Source organism: Bos indicus, chromosome 29 (genome assembly GCF_029378745.1).
Source record: "Bos indicus isolate NIAB-ARS_2022 breed Sahiwal x Tharparkar chromosome 29, NIAB-ARS_B.indTharparkar_mat_pri_1.0, whole genome shotgun sequence".
Taxonomy (NCBI): domain Eukaryota; kingdom Metazoa; phylum Chordata; class Mammalia; order Artiodactyla; family Bovidae; genus Bos; species Bos indicus.
Genome location: NC_091788.1, coordinates 12,799,491 through 12,824,483, shown reverse-complemented (window position 1 = coordinate 12,824,483; position 24,993 = coordinate 12,799,491). Strand labels below are relative to the sequence as shown.

The 24,993-nt window shown below is 39.2% G+C and overlaps 1 protein-coding gene across 12 annotated transcripts in view; it reads left to right on the top strand.

Annotated features, from left to right (window-relative positions):
• ANKRD42 (ankyrin repeat domain 42) overlaps positions 1–24,993 on the top strand; it is a 69,551-nt gene that overhangs the window by 3,695 nt on the left and 40,863 nt on the right. For 9 of the 12 annotated variants that reach the window (XM_070782754.1, XM_070782757.1, XM_070782751.1 and 6 more), the window contains exons 2-6: positions 1,693–1,859; positions 12,926–13,033; positions 16,673–16,792; positions 17,611–17,746; positions 22,859–23,059. In XM_070782754.1, coding sequence (XP_070638855.1) covers positions 1,693–1,859; positions 12,926–13,033; positions 16,673–16,792; positions 17,611–17,746; positions 22,859–23,059 — 732 coding nt within the window. Of the gene's footprint in view, positions 1–1,692; positions 1,860–4,316; positions 4,448–12,925; positions 13,034–16,672; positions 16,793–17,610; positions 17,747–22,858; positions 23,060–24,993 lie in introns of those variants that run through there. The other 3 variants (XM_070782763.1, XM_070782762.1, XM_070782761.1) reach the window with 3 other exon arrangements.

Here is a 24,993-nt window from a genome sequence, read left to right as displayed (position 1 = left end):
CAGTACTTGTTTAAAGGAGAATAATGGAGATTTCAGGGTGATTCAGTGGTTAAGGCTCTGCACTGTCACTGCAGAGGGGCATGAATTCAGTCCCTGGTCGAGGAACTAAGGCCCCACTGCTCATCTGGAGAACCAAATACAAGCCCTTACGCCAAAGTTTAAAAGAAATCAATAAAGGAGAATAATGAAGGTTTGACCTAGGGGGATTAACATCATTAAACATTTACCAAGTAGTTTGGTTTTTTGTGGGATGCTTCCTTATTCCTTTGCCCGGATACATATATCTCAATCGTTCTTCAGAGACTTGTTCCACTGTTTCCTCCTCTTCCTCCTTTATTTTACCTGAACTCTTAGGATGTTACTGTCAGGCTTTTTATTGTGTCGAATTTATCCCAGTAGTTTTAAAAGCATCTGTGGAAAGAAAATGTCTAAAATCCATGTCTGTTCATTGTATTATCATAATGCCTGGCACATGGTAGATGCTCAGAAAGGATTTTTGAGTAAAATGCATAGTATTTTGCTAATAGTTGGTGTAAGAAATGATTTCAGCTGTCAACTGATTTGAACTATTTACTTCTTCCCCAACTACTGTCTGTTCATGCTTAAGTACTTTCAGTGCTTCTGGTTCACAATGCACGTTAAGATATTTCACGGGACAGTAAGGCTGACGGTGCAGTCTTGATGTTTGGAACATGAAATTATAAAATATGAAACTTCATGTATGAAGTAAAAGTTGTGCCATCCCTTTCTTAGTGTAGGATATATGAGAAAGATATGAAAAACATTGATAAGATGTATCTGCCCATGTGAGATAAGGTTCTGGTTAAGTCTTTTCCACTGGAGTGTAGGCCTTTGTTACAGAGAATAGCTGGGCAGGTTTCCAAATGGTCACCTCTCTCCTCCCTCTACCGAAGACATGAAGCGATTTTTTTTTTTTGGTTTTTCACAGTGATAACCTGGTGGAGTTTTGAAGGTAAAATCTATGAAAATGAGGAGGCCTTGTAAGACTATTGCCCTGAGGAGTTTCTCACTCTTAGGCTAGTACATAACCCAGCCCCCAATAGTTTGTCAAAATTACCACTTGAGTGCTTCTGGAAGTTTGTGGTTCCAGTGGCTTCTGCTCCAGGTGAGCTGAACTTGACCACATTTCTCTTGACCTGTCTTTCCAAATTCAGGGTGGCTGTTTGCCCTGAGACCTGAATTCTGATGAGTCTAAGGAAAGTTGTTGATTTTCAGTTTGTTCAGCTTTTTTCCTGTATGAATGTATGTGATGACTTCTGTGCTCTTTACATATTAGAGCTGAAAATGAAGTCCGATTAAGATGTTATTCATGAGTATCTTTGTTAGTAAATTATTTGGAAAGCCAAAGTGACTTTGTACTTTCGGTTCAATTGTTGTTTTAGTCTTTTTTTATCTTAAATTTATTTTTTAATTGGAGGATAATTGCTTTACAATGTTGCACTGGTTTCTGCTGTACAACAATGCGAATGAGTCATACTTCTATTTATGTATATACCGCTACCTCTTAAACCTCCCTCCCGGCTCCAGGTCGGCACAAAACGCCGAGCTGGGTTCCCTGTGTTATAGAGCAGCTTTCCACTAGTTACCTACTTTACACGTGATAGATTATATATGTCAATGCTTAGGCTTTTTTTAGTTTTGCAATATATTTTAAGCAATTTGGTTTTTCAGTAGGTGCCAGGAAGAAAGTGCATTTTGGTAGCATACATGATGCAGTACGTGCTGGAGACGTAAAGCAGCTTTCAGAAATCGTACAGCGTGGTGCCAGCATTAACGAAGTTGATGTTCTCCATAAATTTACCCCTTTACATTGGGCAGCACATTCTGGCAGTTTGGAGGTAAGAAACTATAAATTATTAAACTGGGTAAGTTTGGAGCTGTTGGCAGCTTTGTAAATTTAGCAAACAGGACTGAGGCCTTATGCTGGGCACCGCAAATGTTTTTCTTTTTTTAAATTTTATTGAAGCATAGTTGATTTACAATGTTAATTTCTGCTGCTTAGCCGAGTGATTCAGTTATACATATATACACAAATATTTTTCTTTTCAATTCACTAACATTTGGGTGTTCTGGTTAGCTTTGTAATAAATTGTATCCTAAAACTTAGTGGCATAAAATAACTATTTATGCTTAGGAGTGAAGCAGGAATTTGGATATCAGAGACACCTTTGCTCTGCTCTATGATGTTGGGGCTCCAGCAAGAGGATTTAAAAGCTAGGGCTGGAATCTTTCAAAGGCCTGATCACACAGACATCTGGTAGTAGAGGCTGGCTGTGGGCCCTGGCCATCTTGATTCCTCTCCACGCAGGCCTCTCTGTGAGGTCGCCACATGTGGACTAGTTTGTGGTTCCTCTCAGTGTGGTGGCTGGATTCCAAAAGCAGCAGAGAGGGTGGCTTGCAGAGGATAACAGATCAGATCCTGATCTTTTTGCTGTAGTTGCTTCAGATTTTGGGCAGAGATGGAATCTCACAGATGCATTTTAAGCCCCTAAGCGCCCCTCCCAGGTGTCGTTTCTCTTCTTCCAACTCCAGAGGTAACTGTTGCTCTGAAGTTGGTGTTTATTATTACCATCTATGTTTCATGCTGTTATTACATATGATTAGATCATAGTTTTAAATGACATGTTTTATATGAATGTCATATTATTTGGATCATTCTGCAGCTTGCTTTTTTTTGTTCAACAATGTAGTTTTGACTTAATGAGGTGGTTACATATATGTACTCTGCTGCTGCTGCTAAGACGCTTCAGTCCTGTCCGACTCTGTGCGACCCCATAGACGCAGCCCACCAGGCTCCCCTGTTCCTGGGATTCTCCAGGCAAGAACACTAGAGTGAATTGCCATGTCCTTCTCCCTATATGTACTCTAGTTCATTTCTTTCAGCCATGTTGTAGTAGTCTATTCTTAGGTAAATATCAGAATGTATTCATTTTTTGGTTGATGGATATTTCGTTGGCTTTAGTTTTTCAATAGTATAAGCAGTGCTTAGTTAATATTTTAATGCATAAATTCCTTTTTTTATTGATATATCTTATCGAAGTATAGGTGATTTGCAATGTATTCATTTCTGCTGTACAGCAGTGATTCAGTTGTGCTTGTATATATACATTCTTTTTCATTTCTTTTCCATTATGGTTTATCACCAGATATTGAATATAGTTCCCTATGCTATACAGTAGGACCTTGTTGTTTATCCATTCTAAATGTGATAGTTTGCGTCTGTTAGTCCCTAACTCCCAATCCTTCCCTCCGCCCTGCCCCCTCTTGGCAATGGTAAGTCTGTTCTCTGTGTCTGTGAGTCTCTTTCTGTTTCATGTGCTGTGTGCTTAGTCACTTAGTCGTGTTCGACTCTTTGCAACCTCATGGACTTTAGCCCTCCAGGCTCTCTGTCCATGGAATTCTTCAGGCAAGAATACTGGAGTGGGGTGCCATGCCCTCCTCCAGGGAATCTCCCCAGCCCAGGGATGGAACCCAGGTCTCCCGCATTGCAGGTGAATTCTATTTCATAGATAAGTTTATTTGTACGCACAACTTTTTATTCTTGGGCTGTGTACAAAGCCAACTGGAATTTTCCTCATGATTCTCACTGTTGTGTGTGGGGAGCTTATTTTAGCTATTACATTTCCCTGTTGCCTGTAGGCTGCACTATGCATCTGTCTTTTTCCCCTGCCGCACAGTCTGCTTTCTATGAATATGGAGTCTCTGTGTGACTTCCTGTTTGGGCTTTTCTGCTTCTTGGAACCAAATCTGGTCCAAAGAATCTCTCTCCACCAGTTTGTGTGCCCCACTTGAACTGTGGGATTTCTCCTTTGCCCTTTTGGTGGCTCCCTCTCACCTGGGAGGAATGCGCCTGATGGTCTGTCTGTGCCTGCAGCCCCGAGTGGGGACTTCTCTCTGCTGTTTCCTCCCACATCCCTGATGGATCTACACTGTGGCAGCTTTCCCATCTATTTTATGGTTTCAGATGTCTCTTAGCTTCATCAACGATGGGATTTTCTTGCCTTTTTGTTAAAAATGATTTTGAAGAGAAGAGGAAATACTGATTTTAGTCTGCCAAATTAGTGGTTTTCTTTATGCCCTGCCAGTGGACTTCTCTCTTCTATGTTACCTCCAGGCCATTTTTAGACTTCCTTGTCTGATCTCTTCTGTATAATAATTCACAGAATTGTTTTCTCTCCAGAATCTGAATTGTGGTTTCTGCATACAGTGCTTATCAGCAGCTCATGCATACCTGACTGGCATCTCATTCAGTTGGTCTGAAACTAAACCATTATTCTTTTCATTCCCTTTCTTAGCTTTCCAGGCTAATGATTCAAATGTCCTTTGAATCATTATTGAGTTGTCTCAGAAGCAAAACTCAGTATAAGCATTTGTCTGGATGAAGTGCCTCACGGTGCGTATGGATGTGGTGAAAACTGATGACGAGGTTTGTTGATTCTCTTCCATCTTTGACTCTTAGAATTGTCCTCTCCACCTTCATAGCCACTGCTTTAGAGCTACTTGATTTCCTTCTTTCTTGGATCGTCTACCTCTAGTTATAACTGACACACAAGATTACTGCTCTAAAACAGAAGCAGTAAACCTTCCTGAAAGAAAGTGAAAGTGTGAAAATGTTAGTCACTCAGTCGTGTCCGACTCTTTGTGACCCCGTGGACTGTAGCCCACCAGGCTCTTCTGTCCATGGAATTCTCCAGACAAGAATACTGAAGTGGGTTGCCATTTCCTTCTCCAGAAAACCTTCCTTAAGTCCCTGTAGTGACTCTCTGCTCTGTAGGATAAAGTTTGGGCTGTTTAATATGGTAGACGCCTCTTCAGCCTCCACCCCTGTCCCTCCACTCCTGTCAGACTGGTTTTATGCTCCAGTGCAGGCGACTGGCATTTCCCAAACCAGTCTACCGTTTCATATTATTGCAGACTGCCTATGAGCCGTTTCACGTGTCTGGTCTCACCTCTTCCCAGTTGAAATCCAGCTCAAGTAGCACTTACTCAAGTAGCAGAGCCTTCTGTATTTCCCCTCTCAGTATCATCCAACTAGCAACTTTTCCCTCAATTTTATACACATTTGAAAAATTCTATTTATCACATGGAATTGTATTCTCTGTTAGATTTTGAGCTCTTTGAAGGTACCATTTTTTTCATTTGAGTTTTATCTTTTTTTCCCTCAATATCTAGTATAGTGCCTGGAATATTGGAGTCATGTTGTGGATTCACAATAAATGTTTGTCGTATTGCTAAGTTTGTTGAATTAAATTTATATTTTTAGTGTCTAGCACAGTGTATAGCAACTGTTCAAGAAATGTTTGTTGAATTTTAACAAAATTAAATCTAAATAAAAAAGTTTTGGTGCATTTCTTTGTTGCCATTTAACGATCATCTCCTACTTCTCTACTTCGGTGTTGCACTAATACCTTTACATTCTGTTAACCTTTTTGAGATTTCTTAAGACTTGTAGGACTTATGTTGGTAGTATAAAATGACAACTAAATTAATAACTGGTGAAAACTGTGCTTTACTAGACTTCATTTTTTTTCTTTTATCAGATGAAATCAGCTTTTGAGCCCCTGTAGTTCAGTTCAGCCACTCAGTTGTGTCCGACTCTTTGTGACCCTGTGTACTGTAGCCCACCAGCCTTCCTTGTCCATCACCAGCTCTCGGAGCTTGGTCAAACTCATGTCCATCGAGTTGCCATCCAACCATTTCATCCTCTGTCGTCCCCTTCTCCTCCTGCCTTCAGTCTTTCCCAGCATCAGGGTCTTTTCAAATGAGTCAGCTCTTCGCATCAGGTGGCCAAAAGTATTGGAGTTTCAGCTGCAGCATCAGTCCTTCCAATGAATATTCAGGACTGATTTTCTTTAGGATGGACTGGTTGGATCTCCTTACAGTCCAAGGGACTCTCAAGAGTCTTCTCCAACATCACGGTTCAAAAGCACCAATTCTTCAGCACTCACCTTTCTTTAAAAGGTCGAACTTTCACATCCGTACATGACTACTGGAAAAACCATGGCCTTGACTAGATGGACCTTTGTAGGCAAAGTAATGTCTTTGCTTCTTAATACGCTGTCTAGGTTGGTCATAGCTTTTCTTCCAAGGAGCAAGCGTCTTTTAATTTCATGGCTCCAGTCACTATCTGCAGTGACTTTGGAGCCCCCCAAAATAAAGTCTCTCACTGTTTCCATAGATTTCCCATCTTTTAATTTCATGGCTGCAATCACCATCTGCAGTGATTTTGGAGCCCAAGAAAATAAAGCCTATCACTGTTTCCACTGTTTCCCCATCTATTTGCCATGACGTGATGGGACTGGATGCCATGATCTTAGTTTTTTGAATGTTGAGTTTTAAGCCAGTTTTTTCACTTTCCTCTTTCACTTTCATCAAGAGGCTCTTTATTTCTTTTCACTTTCTTCCATAATGTAAACTTTTAGTTCAGATATATTTTGTACTTTCAGAATTTTCTTTTTAAAAAATTCTCTTTTTTTCTATTTGATGAATCATTGTTGTCATCATACTTTAATTCATTAAATTCTTTAAAAAATAATTTCTTTTCATTCTCTGAAGCTATTTATTACAGCTTTGAAGACTAAGTTGAGCATCTGTATCCTCTCAGAGAAAGTTTCTATTTACTTCATTTTCCTGTGTATATATTACAACATTCTTGTTTTTTAATTAGGTCCCATTTGTTATTTTTGCTTTTATTTCTATTCCCTTGGGAGACTGACCTAAGCTAAAACGTTGGTACTATTGATGTCATAGAATGTTTTGCCTATGTTCTCTTCTGGCAGTTTTATGATGTCATATCTTATTTTTTTAAGTCTTTAAGCCGTTTTGATTTTATTTTTGTATATGGTGTGAGAGTGTGTTCTAACTTCATTGATTTAATGAGGCTGTCAAACTTTCAACATCACTTGTTGAAGAGATTGCCTTTTCTTCATTGCACATTCTGGTGGATGTTTAAGATTGTATATCATAACACCTCTGGGTTCAGATTCTACTTCCTCTATCCCTCTTCCCTGGGGTGCTTGTTCTGTGTTTGTATGTTGGTTTGTTTGGACTAATTTTGTGGAATCTGTTTCCCTCACGGTTTGTGTGCACTGTTCTTTTTTTTTTTTAATTCTTTTATTTTAAAATATTTATTTAGTTTGGCTGTGGGGCTTGAGAGATCTTAATAAGTAGTTTTCCAACTGGAGATTGAATTTGTGCCCCCTGCAGTGAAAGAGCTGAGTCCTAACCAGTGGATCACCAGGGAATTTCCTTCTTATTTTTAAAGTCTGGCTTCATAGGGGTCACCCCTGGGACAGCATAGCTTAGTGGTCAGCCAGTGGTTAATCAGAGGCTGTGCTTAAATACCTTGAGCCACTAAGGCAACCACCTTGCTAATGATTCTGTGTATGGCTTGGGGAATGTCTTCAAAGTCCAAGCAGTTTACAAGTCAGCTTGCCTTTTTTTTTTTTTCCATGTGTTTTCAGGCCTTAGCCAGGAATGTCCAGCCAGCTTGGGACCTCTTCAATCTTTCCTGGCTATGAATGACGTTGTACATGTACCCAACTTTTTAGACCAGAAAGGATAAGTGGAATTTTAGCAAGGCTTTTGAATGTTGAGTTTTAAGCCAGCTTTTTCACTCTCCTCTTTTGCTATCATCAAGAGGCTTTCACCTTCATCAGCATTCAAAATCTTAGCAACTTAGGTTGTCTCATTTCTTGAATTTTTCTGTTGATTTTCTAGGAGGATTTTAGTTTTGTGTTTGCCCCAACCAGTATCATGACTGGTTCTGATGTTGGCTTTCCTAGATTGTTGTCACTGAGGAGTAGATTTGTTTTTAAAATGTGCCTGGGCAGGGACTTCTCAGTCTCTTCAGCAGGGCAGTGGAGCTGTCCACCTGGGTAGAACTTCTGTGTCATGAAGCTGGGGCTAAGGATGCTTGTAGTCCCAGGCTAATATGCCACAGGCTCCTCCTGTTCTTAGAATCAGCAGATATTTCTTGATACATGCTTCTCATTTTGTTATATGCCTTGCAGAGTCTTTAAATTTTTTTTTTTTTTTTTTTTGGCCATGGCTGCTTGGCATGCAGAATCTTAGTTCCCCTACCAGGGATCAAACCCATGTCTACTGCAGTGGAAGTGCAGAGTCCTAACCACTGGATGGCCAAATGGTTGTTTTTGACAGTTTTGTCGAGCTTTGTCATTTGCTTCTTGGGGAGGATTTACTACGCTCCTCACTTAGTCATTTCCGAAGTCCTGCTGATTGGTCAGTTGATTATTGACGGAGATGCAAATATAGTCCAATGGAAAGCAGTATTTTATTAAATGGTGTTGGCACAACTGGACAGCCGTATGTAAGAAAGTGAACCTTAATTCATACTTGGTACTGTGTGTGAAGATGTACTGAAAACAGATCATAAACACATGTGAAACTTAACCTTAATAAAACTTCTAGATGAAAACATAGGAACTTTTTGCAAATCATAAATATGACTAAGAACTTGTAGCCAGAATGTATGACTCTCATAATTCAGTAGTAAAATAAAAAACCCAATGAAAAATGGGCAAATGGTTTCAGTAGACACTTTCTCAAAGAGTATATATGACTGGTCATGAGCACATGAAAAAAGTGTTCAACATCATTAAATGCTAATTAAAACCACAATTAGATGCCACTACACACCTATTAGAATGGCAAAACAAAAAGAAAAACATAACCCAGAAAAATGATAATAGTAAATATGGACAAGGATATGGAGCAATGAGAAGTCTCATACACTGCTGGTAGAAGTGTAAACTGATACAGCCCCTTTGGAGAACAGTTTGGCAGCTTCTTGTAAAGTGAAACTTAACTGTGTCCTAGCAATCTCACTTGTACATATTTACTCAGGATAGAAACCTTGTACATGAATGTTTACAGTGGTTTTATTCCTCACTACCTATGCAGTGTTAGCATACACTCCATAAATATTTGTTGAGTAAAAACAAATGACTTACTGTGATTATTAGTGAGGTTGAGCACCACCCCCCTTATATTTTATCAGCCATTAATCTCTGTGATAGACAGATGATACCTAAGTTACTACCCTTTCCAAAAAATGATTTATCATAATGACTGATGTGACAGTGTATCTGAATGACACAAGAAAGAAACTTCTTGAAGGTAGACGACAAAGTTGAAAATATAAAGACAGTGACACCATATGTGGCACAGACCTCTAGTACTGTATTTGTTGAGACTTAATTTTAAAAGATCTTAAGATTTATTTGGCTCCCTCCCCTTTTTAAATATGCTACTTATTTTCTTTTGTCATTCAGTCACTAACTCATGTTTGACTCTTTCTGATCTCATCGACTGCAGCAAGCCAGGCTTCCCTGTCCTTCACTATCTCCTAGAGTTTGCTCACATTCATGTCCATTGAATTGGTGATGCTGTCTAACCATCTCATCCTCTGTTGTCCCCTTCTCCTGCCTTCAATCTTTCCCAGCATCAGGGTGTTTTCAAATGAGATAGTTCTCCACATCACGTGGCCGAAGTATTGGAGTTTCAGCTTCAGCATCAGTCCTTCCAATGAATATTCAGGACTGATTTCCTTTAGGATGGACTGGTTAGATCTCCTTACAGTCCAAGGGACTCTGAGGAGTCTTCTCCAACTCCACAGTTTGAAAGCATCAGTTCTTTGGCACTCAGCTTTATAGTCCAACTCTCACATCCATACATGACTGATGGAAAAACCATAGCTTTGACTAGACGGGCCTTTGTTGGTAAAGTAATGTCTCTGCTTTTTAATAAGCTGCCTAGGTTGGTCATAACTTTTCTTCCGAGGAACAAGCGTCTTTTAATTTTGTGGCTGCAGTCCTCATTCACAGTGATTTTGGAGCCCAAGAAAATAAAGTCAGCCACTGTTTCCCCATCTGTTTGCCATGAAGTGATGGAACCAGATGCCATGATCTTCGTTTTCTGAATGTTGAGCCTTAAGCCAACTCTTTCACTCTGCTCTTTCACTTTCATCAAGAGGCTCTTTAGTTCTTCTTCTGCCATAGGGTGTCATTTGCATATCTGAGGTTATTGATATTTCTCCCAGCAATCTTGATTCCAGCTTGTGCTTCATCCAGCCCAGCATTTCTCAAGATGTACTCTGCATATAAGTTAAAGAAGCAGGGTGACAATATACAGCCTTGATGTAGTCCTTTCCCAATTTGGAACCAGTTTATTGTTCCATGTCCATTTCTTTTTTTTTTTTTTTTTTTTAATAATCCCCGCCCCTCCTCTGCTCCTGGTTGTGCCTTTTCTATATGTTCTAGCCCAAACACTTATATGAACAGATATGTGGAATTCTCTGCCATCGTGGGATATTTGGCAGAGGCAACTTTGTTGAGTTATGGATGTTTTACTGGTTTTAGATGGAAGGGGAGCGGCAAAGGGAGCCATACAGCCATGATGCTGACGTCACCCTGAGCCCATATATCTTACTGAGGAGACTACCAGGAAGAATTGTGAAAGTTCCAAGCAATTTCTTTCAGTTGACTATTATAAAATACATAAGGAATGAGATGAGCTAAAAACCAAACCATTCAGCTTTCAAGCAGAATTTAGAGGAAAATTAAAGAAGCCAGGACAGTTTAGACTCAAAAGTTTAACTGTATGTAAGTCGTAGATACTTTACATGGTAGAAGGTTATCAAAGTAAAAATGATGTCGAGGCAAAGATCAAATTCTTAGGTGCTGGGAGGAAAATGTGGTCTTTGGTTAGAGATCTCAAGGATGTGGCTGTAAGATCCTTTGTTGGGACCTCAGTAAAATAAAGAGGAAACCTAGATTAGATTCTAAAAGACTTAAGGTCAGGTCTCCTAGATGCTCTATGCTAGATAAGAAAATCTCTAAGAATCTTAAGGACATGACTTATAGACTTTCAACCAGACAAAAATGTTTCTAGAAATCTTAACAATATTGTTCCAAAGTACCCTGACCCTCAGCCCAACTCAGAGAAAAGCTTGTATCAAAGAGCTTTGTGAATATGGCATTTGTCTAATTCAGTATATCTTAATAATAATTGTAAGGCCATAAAATATTTTTAAAAATAATTTCATTGGTGTCATCATTTTCAATTTCATCATATTGGGCTTTAGGGGCAAATTTAGAAAAATGCCCCCGCTTGGAGTTTACTACTACTATGTTGCTGTTAAAGTGAAGTTGCTCAGTCATGCCCGAGTCTTTGTGACCCCATGGACAGTAGCCTGCAGCAAGCTCCTCCATCCATGGGATTTTCTAGGCAAAAGTACTGGAGTGGGTTGCCATTTCCTTCTCCATCCATGTCCATTTCTAACTGTTGCTTCCTGACCTGCATACAGATTTCTCAGAAGGCAGGTCAGGTGGTCTGGTATTTGCATCTCTTTCAGAATTTTCCAGTTTGTTGTGATCCACACAGTCAAAGGCTTTGGCATAGTTAATAAAGTAGAAGTAGATGTTCTTCTGGAACTTTCTTGCTTTTTTGATGATCCAATGGATGTTGGCAATTTGATCTCTGGTTCTTCTCCCTTTTCTAAATCTAGCTTGTACATCTGGAGTTGTCAGTTCCCTACTGCTGAAGCCTATCATGAAGGATTTTAAGCTACTAGCACATGAAAGGAGCTCAATTTTTGTACAGTAGTTTGAACATTCTTTGGCATTGTCCTTCTTTGGGATTGGAATGACAACTAACCTTTTCCAGTCCTATGGCCACTGCTGAGTTTTCCAAATGTGCTGATATATTGAGTGCAGCACTTCAACAGCATCATCTTTTAGAATTTGAAATAGCTCAGCTGAAATTCCGTCACCTCCACTAGCTTTGTTTGTAATATTGCTTCCTAAGACCCACTTGACTTCGCATTCCAGGATATCTGGGTCTAGGTGAGTGACTACACTATTGTGGTTTTCTGGGTTTAAGGCCTTTTTTGTAGTTCTGTGTATTCTTGCCACCTCTTCTTAATATTTTCTACTTCTGTTAGGTCCTTATCATTTCTGTCCTTTATCGTGCCTATCCTTGCATGAAGTGTTTTGTTGATGGCTCCAATTTTCTTGAAGAGATCTCTAATCTTCTCCATTTTATTGTTTTCCTCTCTTTCTTTGCATTGTTCATTTAAGAAGGCCTTCTTATCTCCCCTTACTATTCTCTGCAACTCTGCATTCAGTTGGGTATATCTTTCCTTTTCTCCCTTGCCTGTCACTTACTCTTCTTTTTTCAGCTCTTTGTAAACCCTTTGTAGACAGTCACTTTGCCTTCTTGCATTTCTCTTTCTTTTGGATGGTTTTTTGTCATTGCCTTCTCAGAATAACAGTGTTTGCTCTGATATAGAATTTTCTGGACTCATTTCAAAACCTATGGCAGAGGTTTTAAATTGGTGGCTGTTGAATGAATTTAACCACAGATATGTTTTGTTTGGCTTGTAAAGTATTGGTCAAACATAAGATTTGGACCAGCGTTTCATTCAGTGCAAAAACCGACTGGGATAGTGTAGCATTTCACCTTATGGACAAGGAAGGTGGTCTCCAGTTTTCCTCATCTCCTACCACTCCGTATTGTTTACCCAACAGTAAGGCCAGATGTGGGCTACCATATCACTGTGATTGTGCTTTTGTTTTTCTTATACCTGCGCCCTCATTCATTTGTGATGCTTCTCAGGCTGTAGTATTTTATGATGATAGACTAAGATATAAAAATGTTACATCCTGCTAACATGGTTAACATGTTAGCACGTTTACATGTTAGCATGTTTACATGTTAACATGTTTTATATCTAACATGGTTAACATGTTAGATATAAAAATGTTACATCCTGCTAACATGGTTAACATGGTTGTTAACCATGTAGTATTTTATGATGATAGACTAAGATATAAAAATGTTACATCCTGCTAACATGGTTAACATGGTTGTTTTCTTAATGTAGTGTCTTCATTGGCTCCTCTGGCATGGAGCTGATATCTCCCAAGTAACCGCAAGAGGCTGGACGGCAGCTCACATATCTGCTATCAGGGGACAGGATGCTTGTATGCAGGTAATAATAACTTGGTTACGTTTTCTGTTTTTCTTATAATTTTATTTATTTATTTATGGCTGTCCTGGGTCTTCATTGCTGTATGTGCTTTTCTCTCGTAGCGAGTGGGGACTACTCTCTGGTTGCGGCATGCAGACTTCTCGTTGATGTGACCTCTCTTGTTGGGGAGCACAGGCTCTAGGGTGCCCAGGCTTCTATAGTTGGGGCTCCCGGGCTCTAGAGCACAGGCTTAGCAGTTGTGGCTCATGGGCTTAGTTGCTCCACGACACATGGGATCTTCCTGGATCAGGGATTGAACCCATATCTCCTGCATTGGCAGGCAGAGTCTTTACCACTGAGCCACCAGGGAAACCTTTGGTTACTTTTTTAAAAAGTCAATACATTTAATTGCTTTAGAAATTCCTTCCCTAGTGGCTCAGTGGTAAAGAATCCACCGGCTAATGCAGGATATGCAGGTTCAGTCCCTGGGTTAAGACAGTCCTCTGGAGAAGGAAATCACAGCCCACACCAGTGTTCTTACCTGGGAGATTCCATGAACAGAGGAGCCTGGCGGACTATAGTTCATGGGGTCTCAAAGAGTCTGACAGGACTGAGCGATTAAACAACAACAAAACAAATCACTCAAACAGATTGTTTAAGATCTGAAATTATTTTCTCTCTAAAGTAGTTGGCTATCTGTTTGGGTTGTTTTAAGGGCTGTTACAGTCATGTCCAGATTACCATGCCTAAAATTCCTCATTTAATGTATTTCCTTAGCTAGAGTTACACATTAATATGTGTCAGGATCTAGTTTATTGGAGTAAGTAGGTTGAAAAAAATGTAGTGAAAGGATTGAAATTTGGAGGAATACGAAATCGTATAAGCAAACAGTCCCTAACTGTAAGAAGCCTGAGATTCTATTTGCAATGACAGGACCTTTACTCAGTGAGTTACAAAACAGTACACATCATAGTCTTTGAGTAAGATTCTCATGAAAGTATAGATGAGAAGAACTGTAGAACTTGAGATAGAGGAGTCATAAATGGAGGGAATGAAACTTCCAAATGAAACTTCAGCTAATCCTAAAAGAATGAGTTGATTTTAAGAAGATAATTTGTGAGGAAGCATTATATGTAGGGAATGTGAAAAGAAAAATAGTGATTAAATTTATCAAACACTTTTTGTCAACCACAGTCTCCCATGCATCACTTAATTTAATACAATGGTGTTTTGAGTTTCCTTTCATGTAAATTAGGAAACAGATTCAGAGTTAAGTATGTTGCCTATGTTAGTGAAAGAGCCGAAGTTTGAATTCAGACTTTGTCCTATTAACATCTATGCTATAATTCTGTGTGAAATCTTTGAATTGGAAAAGTGTGGTGTGTTCAAGGAATATACTATTGTATGAGTTTGACTGAGTGTAGATGGTTTGTTATGTGAACTGTTCTGAACTAAGTTTAGATAAGCCAGATTTGTAAAATGTCTTAGTAATAGAATAAAGATTCATTTGTATAGGAAAGAGACTTTTATATGTGTGTATATATGTGTGCATATATATATATATATGCACATATTACACACATGCACATGTATGTTAACAGGGAAATGTGGTAATGAAAACAGTATTTTAGGAAGTTATTTTAGCAAGATGCATCCAGGATTATCTAGAATGAATAGTTTGGAAGCAAGAAAATCAGGAGACTTTTGGTATAATCACTAACCGTAGAGGATAAGATTAGTTGGTTGCAATGAGAAACAAAATTATTTAAAACATCTTACAAAGTAAGCACTGACAAAGTATAGTGAGACTGTAAGGTTTTGAGTCAGAATGACGGATAATTATGGCACTATAGATAGGGACATCTGAGAGGAAGAGGAGATTTGGGAGGAAGGATGTTGAGTTCAATTTGGCCCATGTTGAGTTTAAGGTGCCAGTCAGTCATTCAGGTACAGATGGTCTAGGCGGTTGAAAAGGGCACTGGGGAGCAAGATTTCAGGAGAAATAAAGCTTAGAGAAGAGTGTCTGGAGAATTGAGTTTTGAAGCATGTTTCTAGTGGGGATGGAAGCAAGTAGTGAAATGAGTAAAGAATTCAGAGGAGAAAGAGAGATAGAGAGCCAGGATGCATCGACTGCAAATGAAGGAAGAAGCTGAAGAAGTCAGGTAGTGTATCAGTTACAGAATAAAACTAAAAGGAACAACACTTAAGGAAATGCCATTGAATTGGAGAACTCTATAGTGGGAGGTTGGCTGTATTTCTGGAATGATAGAGATAGCATCCGGTTTGTAGGTGGACTTTACATTCAGGCACTGAGGTGTTAATTTGAAAAGTAGGCAATGGAAGGAAGGTACAAATACAGTAGTAACTTAAGGGGGTATCAAGGTCAAATGAAGTTTTACTTGATGCTTGCCTTCCCCTAAGCACTCGTTTAAGCCATTCTCTCTGTCTTGATTGTCCTTTTCTTCCTCAAAGTGATCTCTTCATTCTTGGAGCTTTTGTGATGCTTTTGGGTACTGTGCTGTGCATTTACTTACCAAGGACTGCTTTGTATAGTTGATTATCTTTGTCTCTACATATATCCTAATTGCCTAAGTTAGTACATCTTCATATTCTTTGTAGTGACGTAGTAAGCCCTTGGTATGTGGTTTGTGATGATTATTGACTGGTCTGTTAATGAGAGTCAGCCAAAATCATGGAAACTATTCTTCCTAAAACTCTTGGTAGGAATTATGACTAAGTAAACTTTAGCTGAGATACTGGTAAATATAGGCTGGTTAGAAAAGAAAAAGGTCTGAGGGAGATAAAATTGAAAAATGTTAGCTAATAATTTTTTAAACTAATTACTCTGTATATTATATAGAGGGACATGTTGTGTATATTCCATAACCCATATATAGAAACTGGGCCAAGTGTAAATTCATATGGAATCTCCTCAGATGCAGTTAGAAGTTTGATTTGGAGCTTAGAACTGGTCACTTTAATAGTGAAGTCCTTTTATTATATTAAAAACCCAGTTAATAAAAGATCCTGCTTTTGGAATAGAGGATGTTTAAATTTCAGTTTTATTAGCTTAGCATTAAATTATTTAAGTTAATTTTAATCTGTGCTCATGAAAAATTTATGAATTATATGTACCTGCTGCTGAGTCACTTCAGTCGTGTCCGACTCTGTGCGACCCCAGAGACGGCAGCCCACCAGGATGCCCCGTCCCTGGGATTCTCCAGGCAAGAACACTGGAGTGGGTTGCCATTTCCTTCTCTAGTGCATGAAAGTGAAAAGTGAAAGTGAAGTCGCTCAGTCATGTCTGACCCTCAGCGACCCCATGGACTGCAGCCTTCCAGGCTCCTCCATCCATGGGATTTTCCAGGCAAGAGTCCTAGAGTGGGGTGCCATTGCCTTCTCCGTATATGAGTATATGTACATACTCAAATCAAAATGTGAAATCAATTATGAGTGTCTCCTAGGTAATCTTAAGAAGGATTTCAAGCTTTTTCTTAGGACTGGCTAAGAATTTCTTAGACTTTGCGTGTAGCACACATGAAAAAAAGTTATGTAGTAGCTTAGCTATATATTAATAAATTGCTTGCCTTTAAATAATCTGCATCTGCATGATTTAGCGTCTGTGTTCACATACATTCCTTCTTATTTCTCTGCCTTCAGGCTCTTATAATCAATGGAGCCAACCTGGCAGCTCAAGATGATCGTGGATGCACTCCTTTACACCTTGCTGCAACACATGGACATTCTTTCACTTTACAAATAATGCTCCGAAGTGGAGTGGTGAGGTGTTCCTGTTAATATGTGAGAATGTATAATCATATAGATGGACTAACATTTGGTAGTCTGGTTATCTCTTCCTGACTTTTTATATCCTTCATAAGACTCTGGACATAATTTGGTCTCTCTTTTTAACTTTCCCATCCTTAAACATGGGAGCAATAATTTAATTAAATCTTCAGCAACAAAAAAAAGAGCTTAGTGGTACAAAATATTTCAGAGGCCATAGGTCCTTCATATGAGTTCAGAGTTTACCAGGGAAGATTTTGAGGCTTTCAAACACATCTTAACCAGCAATTGTAACCTTTTTGAATTGATATGTGTTTACCCGTGTTTCTTTTGTAACTCTTAGTTCATGAACTAATTTACAAAGTGATTTATATCTCCAAAAATTTCATTTATTGTAATATTTATTTTTAAAATTGCAGTGGTTATAAAAAATAACTTCTTATAAGAATTAAATATTTTTCATTAACTCTTGGATTACATTCCCAAGATATGATTTGATCATTTGAATCCATCTTTCATTTTGTTGGTCAGGAACTTGTGACCTGTAAAATGACTAGTTAAGTACCTTTTTAGAAACAGTTTCTACGTGGCAAGTTATAATCTTTTTAAAAAGATTTTAAAATATCATTAGTATTTTATTTTAGCTCATATGTTCAAATCAATGGTTGCAGTAAACATTTCTGTTATATTTAGTGTTTGCCTTACAGTTTTAATAACAGCTTCTTGTTCTCATTTGTAGAATTAAGCTGCTAGACTTAGTGTTTTTGCTGCAAAATGGGAAGAAACTGAGTCCTTGTGAATGTTATCTCTAGGATCCCAGCGTGACTGATAAGAGAGAGTGGAAACCTGTGCACTATGCAGCTTTTCATGGGCGGCTTGGCTGTTTGCAGCTTCTCGTGAAATGGGGATGTAGTGTAGAGGACGTGGACTACAACGGAAACCTTCCAGGTATTTGCAAAAGCAAACATTTTGACTTTTCATTAATATAAACTTTTCAAATGTTTGAATCATGTTTAAGAAGTTTAAACTGTCATCATTCTAATAGTTCCTAACAAAACTGAGGTAGTAAAATATATTTGACATGAACATTTTTTTAAAAAAATGTATTTATTTATTTGGTTTTAGTCATTCTTTTGAGTATATAGTAATATATTTTTGTGGTTTTAATTTGTATTTTCCCTGATGACTAGGGATGTAGAACATCTTTTCATATGTTTAATGGCTGTTTAGTTATTTTCTTCTGTGAAATACCAGTGTGAAACTTCTGCATTTTTTTTTTAATTAAACTGTCTTTTTTCTAATTGAATTATAGGGGTCTTTATATATGCTAGATGCAAGCTCTTTGTCACAGGCGTTGCAGCTATCTTTCCCATTTAACTATCTTTTCTATGTCTTGCCTTTTCATTCTTTTGAGATATCTTTCGATGAATAGAAGTTTTAATTTTAATGTTTAATAAGCTCTTCCTTTATGGTTAGCGTTTTCTGAATCTTATTAAAAAGTCTTTTCCTACTAGGTGAAGACACTCTTTTGTGTGTGTGCGCGCGTGTGTGTGTGTGTGTAAATTTTCCTCCCTTGGCAACACTACACGGCTTGAGGTGTCTCAGTTCCCTGACCAGGGGTTAAATCTGGGCTCTGCAGTGAAAACGTGGAGTCCTAACCACTGGGTCATCAGGGAATTCCCAAGGATACTCTTATAGTATCTTCTAGGAATTTTATTATTTCATTTTACGTTTAAATCTCCAGCCCACCTATCACCGACCTTTCTGTAATGCAAGGTAAGGGGCGGTTTCATTTTTATTTAGTACTTTATTGAATTTGCCTGATCACTTCGCTCGTCTATTGTTCACTGCTCATTGAAAAAACATTCAACTTTTATTTCTTTAAAACTATACATTCTAAAAAATGTATAATTATTTTATAACCATTTATAGTATATTTTTAATAGTATAATGTAGAGGTTAAGAATGTGGCCTCAGGACTATACTGCTTATATTCAGATCTCTCTCTTAAAAATTATTAATTCAAAATTTATTTCTAAAGCATCTGTCCGTCAGTCCCTAGGTGCTGTGGATATCACTGCAAATAAAACAGACAAAAGTGTCTGCCTTTGTATGGTGGTAAGGGGGGAGACAGATCCTAATATAATAATAAAAATGAATAAAGAAAGGCAATGCCAAAGAATGCTCAGACTACTGCACAATTGCACTCATCTCACACGCTAGTAAAGTGATGCTTAAAATTCTCCAAGCTAGGCTTCAGCAATACGTGAACTGTGAACTTCCAGATGTTCAAGCTGGTTTTAGAAAAGGCAGAGGAACCAGAGATCAAATTGGGAACATCTGCTGGATCATGGAAAAAGCAAGAGAGTTCCATGAAAACATCTATTTCTGCTTTATTGACTACGCCAAAGCCTTTGACTGCGTGGATCACAATCAACTGTGGAAAATTCTGAAAGAGATGGGAATACCAGACCACCTGACCTGCCTCCTGAGAAACCTATATGTAGGTCAGGAAGCAACAGTTAGAACTGGACATGGAACAACAGACTGGTTCCAAATAGGAAAAGGAGTACGTCAAGGCTGTATATTGTCACCCTGCTTATGTAACTTATATGCAGAGTACATCATGAGAAATGCTGGGCTGGATGAAGCACAAGCTGGAATCAAGATTGCTGGGAGAAATATCAATCACCTCAGATATGCAGATGACACCACCCTTATGGCAGAAAGTGAAGAAGAACTAAAGAGCCTCTTGATGAAAGTGAAAGAGCAGAGTGAAAGAGTTGGCTTAAGGCTCAACATTCAGAAAACTAAGATCATGGCATCTGGTGCCATCACTTCATGACAAATAGATGGGGAAACGGTGGAAACAGTGGCTGATTTTATTTTTCTGGGCTCCAAAATCACTGCAGATGGTGATTGCAGCCATGAAATTAAAAGACACTTACTCCTTTGAAGTAAAGTTATGACCAACCTAGACAACATATTAAAAAGCAGAGACATTACTTTGCCAACAAAGGTCCATCTAGTCAAGGCTATGGTTTTTCCTGTGGTCATGTATGGATGTGAGAGTTGGACTGTGAAGAGAGCTGAGCACCGAAGAATTGATGCTTCTGAACTGTGTTGTTGGAGAAGACTCTTGAGAGTCCCTTGGACTGCAAGGAGACCCAACCAGTCCATCCTAAAGGAGATCAGTCCTGGGTGTTCATTGGAAGGGCTGATGCTGAAGCTGAAACTCCAATACTTTGGCCACCTCATGTGAAGAGCTGACTCATTTGAAAAGACCCTGATGCTGAGAGAGATTGAGGGAAGGAGGAGAAGGGGACCACAGAGGATAAGATGGTTGGATGGCATCACCAACTCAATGGACATGGGTTTGGGTGAACTCCGGGAGTTTGTGATGGACAGGGAGGCCTGGCATGCTGCGATTCATGGGGTCTCAAAGAGTCGGACACGACTGAGTGACTGAACTGAACTGAATGAACAAAACATATATTAAATAAGGATATGTGTTTAGGTTCAATTGCAAAGGGAAGTACAGTGTTACAGGGATCAAGTTAAAATAGGGTGGTGAGAGAAGCCTGCATGAAGAGTTGACAGTTGAATGAAGACTTGGAGTTGAGAGAACAGGTCTTGATATCCTGGAGGAGAAACATTTTAGGAAGAACTTGAGCAAGTGTAAAGCTCTTGAGGCAGCGTCGTGCCTGGGTATATTTGTGTAACAGTGAGTAGTAACACCAAGTCAATATAGTTCAAACAGAAGTGAGGAGGTTAGTAATAGATGATGAGGTTGAGAGGTAACAGGAGCCACTGAAGGATTTTTACATAAAGGTGATCTGTTTAAGAGCATCATTTTTGGCTATTATGTTCATAATACTAGATTGTAATGAGGGTGTGGGCATGAGCATTTAGGAGCTTGATGCTATAATTTAGGCTGCAATTTCTTAGCCAGAGTAGAGGGCAGCAAAGATAGTAGAGGCAGCAAAGATAGTGAGAAGTGATTGGGGTTTGTGTATCTTTTAAAGATAGAGCCAGTAAGATTTGCTGATTGATAAGATGTGGGGAGTGACAGAAATAGGACTCAGGGTTTTGGCCTGACCTTCACAGAAAGAAGAGCATTTCTAGTAACTGAGATGGGGAGAGTTGTGTATGTATGTAAAAAAGGGTAAGGAGTTCAGTTTTTGACCTGTAAAGTCAGAAATTCCTATAATACATTTCAGTGTATACAACGAATAAGTAGTTAGAGGAATCTGAACTTTCAGGGGGAGTTTTCTAATGGAAAGTTCAGCTGAGAAAGTGTACAGTGGCACGTGCCAATGAAGTGTCTTTCGGATATTGTTACTTAATTGATTCTCCTGAGTTTTTCTGGTCACTTGGGCACTGCCCTATTTGTCCAGAGCCAAGATTTATACATGAATTGGACTGTTTCCCAATGGTCACTTCTCAAGAGGTGTAAAGGCTCTCCTGTTCTTTGTAATTATTGCCTCTAAGCTTGTGGTACTCCAGAACCACTCCTTTATTTTTGCAGATTTTGGGGTATGGCTCTCCAGTCTAATTCATTATATTTTCTTTCAGGGATTCCTTAACATTAAACATTTTTAAAAATTTATTTAGTTTCAGTTTATTTTCGTGGCGCTGAGTCTTCATTGCAGTGCGTGGGCTTCTTACTGTTGTAGAGCAGGGCCTGTAGGCTGGGTGGGCTTAGTTGCCTGGAGACATGTGGGATCTTTCTAGACCAGGGATCAAAACTTGTGTCCCCTGCATTGCAAGGCAGGTTCTTAACCACTGGACCACCAGGGAAGCACCCTCTGCCCCCTTAACATTTTTTGTCTGTTCACAGTATTCTTGTCTGTTTTTCTTGTCATTACGGCTTTAAGAAATATCTTTCCTATTGTTTTCAAGAATTTAAGAGAAGGAATGGGTGAGATAGTTTGTGTGAATAGATTGCAGTTTTGATCCAGTTTTCTTGTTTATAATAAAAGTAATATTTATAGAAAAGGACAAAATGCATAGTGATAAAAATAACATTACCCCTATTTGCATAATGACTATTTTGGTTTATTTCTTCCACTTTTTTCCAAAATATTGAGATAACCCACCTATCACCTGTATTACATAGAGGACTTCCCTGGTGGTGGGAGAAAGGGATGACAGAGGATAAGATGGTTGGATGGCATCACTGACTCAAATGGACGTGAGTTTGAGTAAACTCCGGGAGCTGGTGATGGACAAGGAGGCCTGGTGTGCTGCAGTCCATGGGGTCGCAAAGAGTCGGACATGACTGATAATAATATATAGAAAGGTTTTTTTCTCATATAAGCTGCACAGTTTGGATTTCGCTTTCCATGAAAATTTTTTCAGATCTGCGCTTTGGTGACCTTTATTTAGCTTTTCTAGTTCACAGTAAGTGTAACTGTTCAACCATTTAGCCTACTGCTGTGGCCTGACTTGGAGGCTACCTAAGGATAAGTATGCTGAAAAAACGGTCTGTGATCCTTGACTTCCCTGGTGGCTCAGACGGTAAAGCATCTGTCTACAATGCGGGAGACCTGGGTTTGATCCCTGGGTGGGGAAGATCCCCTGGAGAAGGAAATGGCAATCCACTTGAGTACTATTGCCTGGAAAATCCCATGGACAGAGGAGCCTGTTAGGCTACAGTCCATGGGGTCACAAAGAGTCGGACATGACTGAGCAACTTCACTTTCACTTTCATCCTTGCGTCCAGAGTACATCTCTGTTATATAAGAGTGTGTGTGTGTGCATGCTCAGGTGTCTGACTCTTTGCAACCTCATGGACTGTAGCCCACCAGGCTCCTCTGTCCATGAAATTCTTGAGGCAAGAATACTGGAGTGGGTTGCCATGCCCTTCTCTGGGGGATCTTCCCAACCCAGGGAAGGTGGTAGATGGATTCTTTATCACTGTGCCACCTGGGAAGACCCGTTATTTAGAGTAAGGATAGTCATCTCCCTAGGAGAACTAGAATTAATATGTTATTTCTTTTTTCAAGTTATTTTATTGTCAATCTAAAATTAAATTGTTATTTTCCCTCTCACCTCTAGTTCACTTAGCAGCCATGGAAGGCCACCTTCACTGTTTTAAATTCCTACTCAGTAGAATGAGCAGTGCTTCCCAAGGTTTGAAAGCCTTCAATGATAATGGAGAAAATGTATTGGACCTGGCCCAGAGGTTCTTCAAGCAGAACATTTTACAGTTTATCCGGGGGTCTGAGTATGAAGGAAATGATCCAACAGATCAAGAAAGTAAGTAATAAATCTGAAGTGTTTTAGCATTTAAAAAGCAGAATAGAGAAGAAAAGGAAAGGAGTTATAAGGCAAATATTATATTAAAATATATTGCATATCATTGTTCACACAATTCATCCAGATTCTCTTCTTTGTATGAAATATTTTAAGCAGATATATATATAGAGAGAGATTAACATAATGAACATCCTTTATACCACTAGATTTAAGAAAAAAATATTAGGTTAGATATACTTGAAGTTTTCTGTTTCAGTACCATTCATTCCCTTTTCTCCATCCTCAGAGGTAACCATTGTTTTAGATTTATAATTCCATTCTGTGGTTTTATATTTAGTATATATGTACTCACAAAAATATGCAGTATCATTTTGTGAATTTTTAGAGTAGGGAACTAAACTGTTGTAACTAATGAGAAATCCTAAAATTCAACAGCTTAAATGATATAGAAGTTTATTTCTTTTATGGGATAGCTTCAGTTGGAGAGTGAATCTTGTTCTGTGTAGTCAATCAGAGACCTGTTGTCATCCTAACCAGCTCTCTCTCTAGGTGTTGCTAATCCAGCAGGAGGTGGGGAGAGAACAAAGTATAAGCTAGGATTTTCAAAGTCTAATTTGCAGTCATCACTTTTTTTAACCTCCTGTTGGCAAGAGGTTAGTCAGTCACATGGCCACACTCAGTCGTGGGGAAGCCTGGAGAATTCAGTAACCAACTGAGAACCCTCAGCTCTGCTACACCTCTTGTTGCTATGAAAGGAAGGAGGTTTTAGTGGACAACTAGTAGTCTTTGAAACTTTTTTTTTTAAGATTGATTGATTGATTGATTTTTGGCTGCTCTGGATCTTTGTTGCTGTGCGCAGGCTTTTTCTAATTGTGACGAGCTGGGGCCACTCTTCAGTGCAGCGCAAGGGCTTCTTCTGTTGCAGGGCACTGGGCTCTGGGTGCACGGGCGTGCGTAGTTGCAGCATGACGGCTCAGTAGTTGCGGTTCAAAGGCTCTAGAGCACAGCTTCAGCAGTTGTGACGCACGGGCTTGCTCCACAGCATGTGCGATCTTCCTGGACCAGGGATGAACCTATGTCCCCGGGATTGGCAGGTGGATTCTTAACCACCACCAGGGAAGTCCCTGAAACTTCTTTTAAAACTTTATAAAAATGGCATAAAACAGTATGTATTCTTCTCTGAGTTTTTTTTTGCCAAATGTTATGATTTTTTGGAAGGGAAGTTAAGAGCAACCTAGATAGCATATTCAAAAGCAGAGACGTTCCTTTGCTAACAAAGGTTCATCTAGTCAAGGCTATGGTTTTTCCTGTGGTCATGTATGGATGTGAGAGTTGGACTGTGAAGAAGGCTGAGCGCCGAAGAATTGATGCTTTTGAACTGTGGTGTTGGAGAAGACTCTTGAGAGTCCCTTGGACTGCAAGGAGATCCAACCAGTCCATTCTGAAGGAGATAAGCCCTGGGATTTCTTTGGAAGGAATGATGCTAAAGCTGAGACTCCAGTACTTTGGCCACCTCATGTGAAGAGCTGACTCATTTGAAAAGACCCTGACGCTGGGAGGGATTGAGGGCAAGAGGAGAAGGGGACGACAGAGGATGAGATGGCTGTATGGCATCACTGACTCGATGGACGTGAGTCTGGGTGAACTCCGGGAGTTGGTGATGGACAGGGAGGCCTGGCATGCTGTGATTCATGGGGTCGCAAAGAGTCGGACACGACTGAGCGACTGATCTGATCTGATCTGATCTGATGATTTTTTGAGGCTTATTAGACAGATAGATGTATTCTAGTTTATTATTTTTAGTTTTTGTGTAGTATGGCATTTAATAAAAACATAATTATTCCATTCTCCAGTTTGATATTTAGGTTGTTTACAGTTTTCAGTGTTACAATCCATGTGGTGATGAATATTCTTAAAAGTGTCCTTGTGTGCAT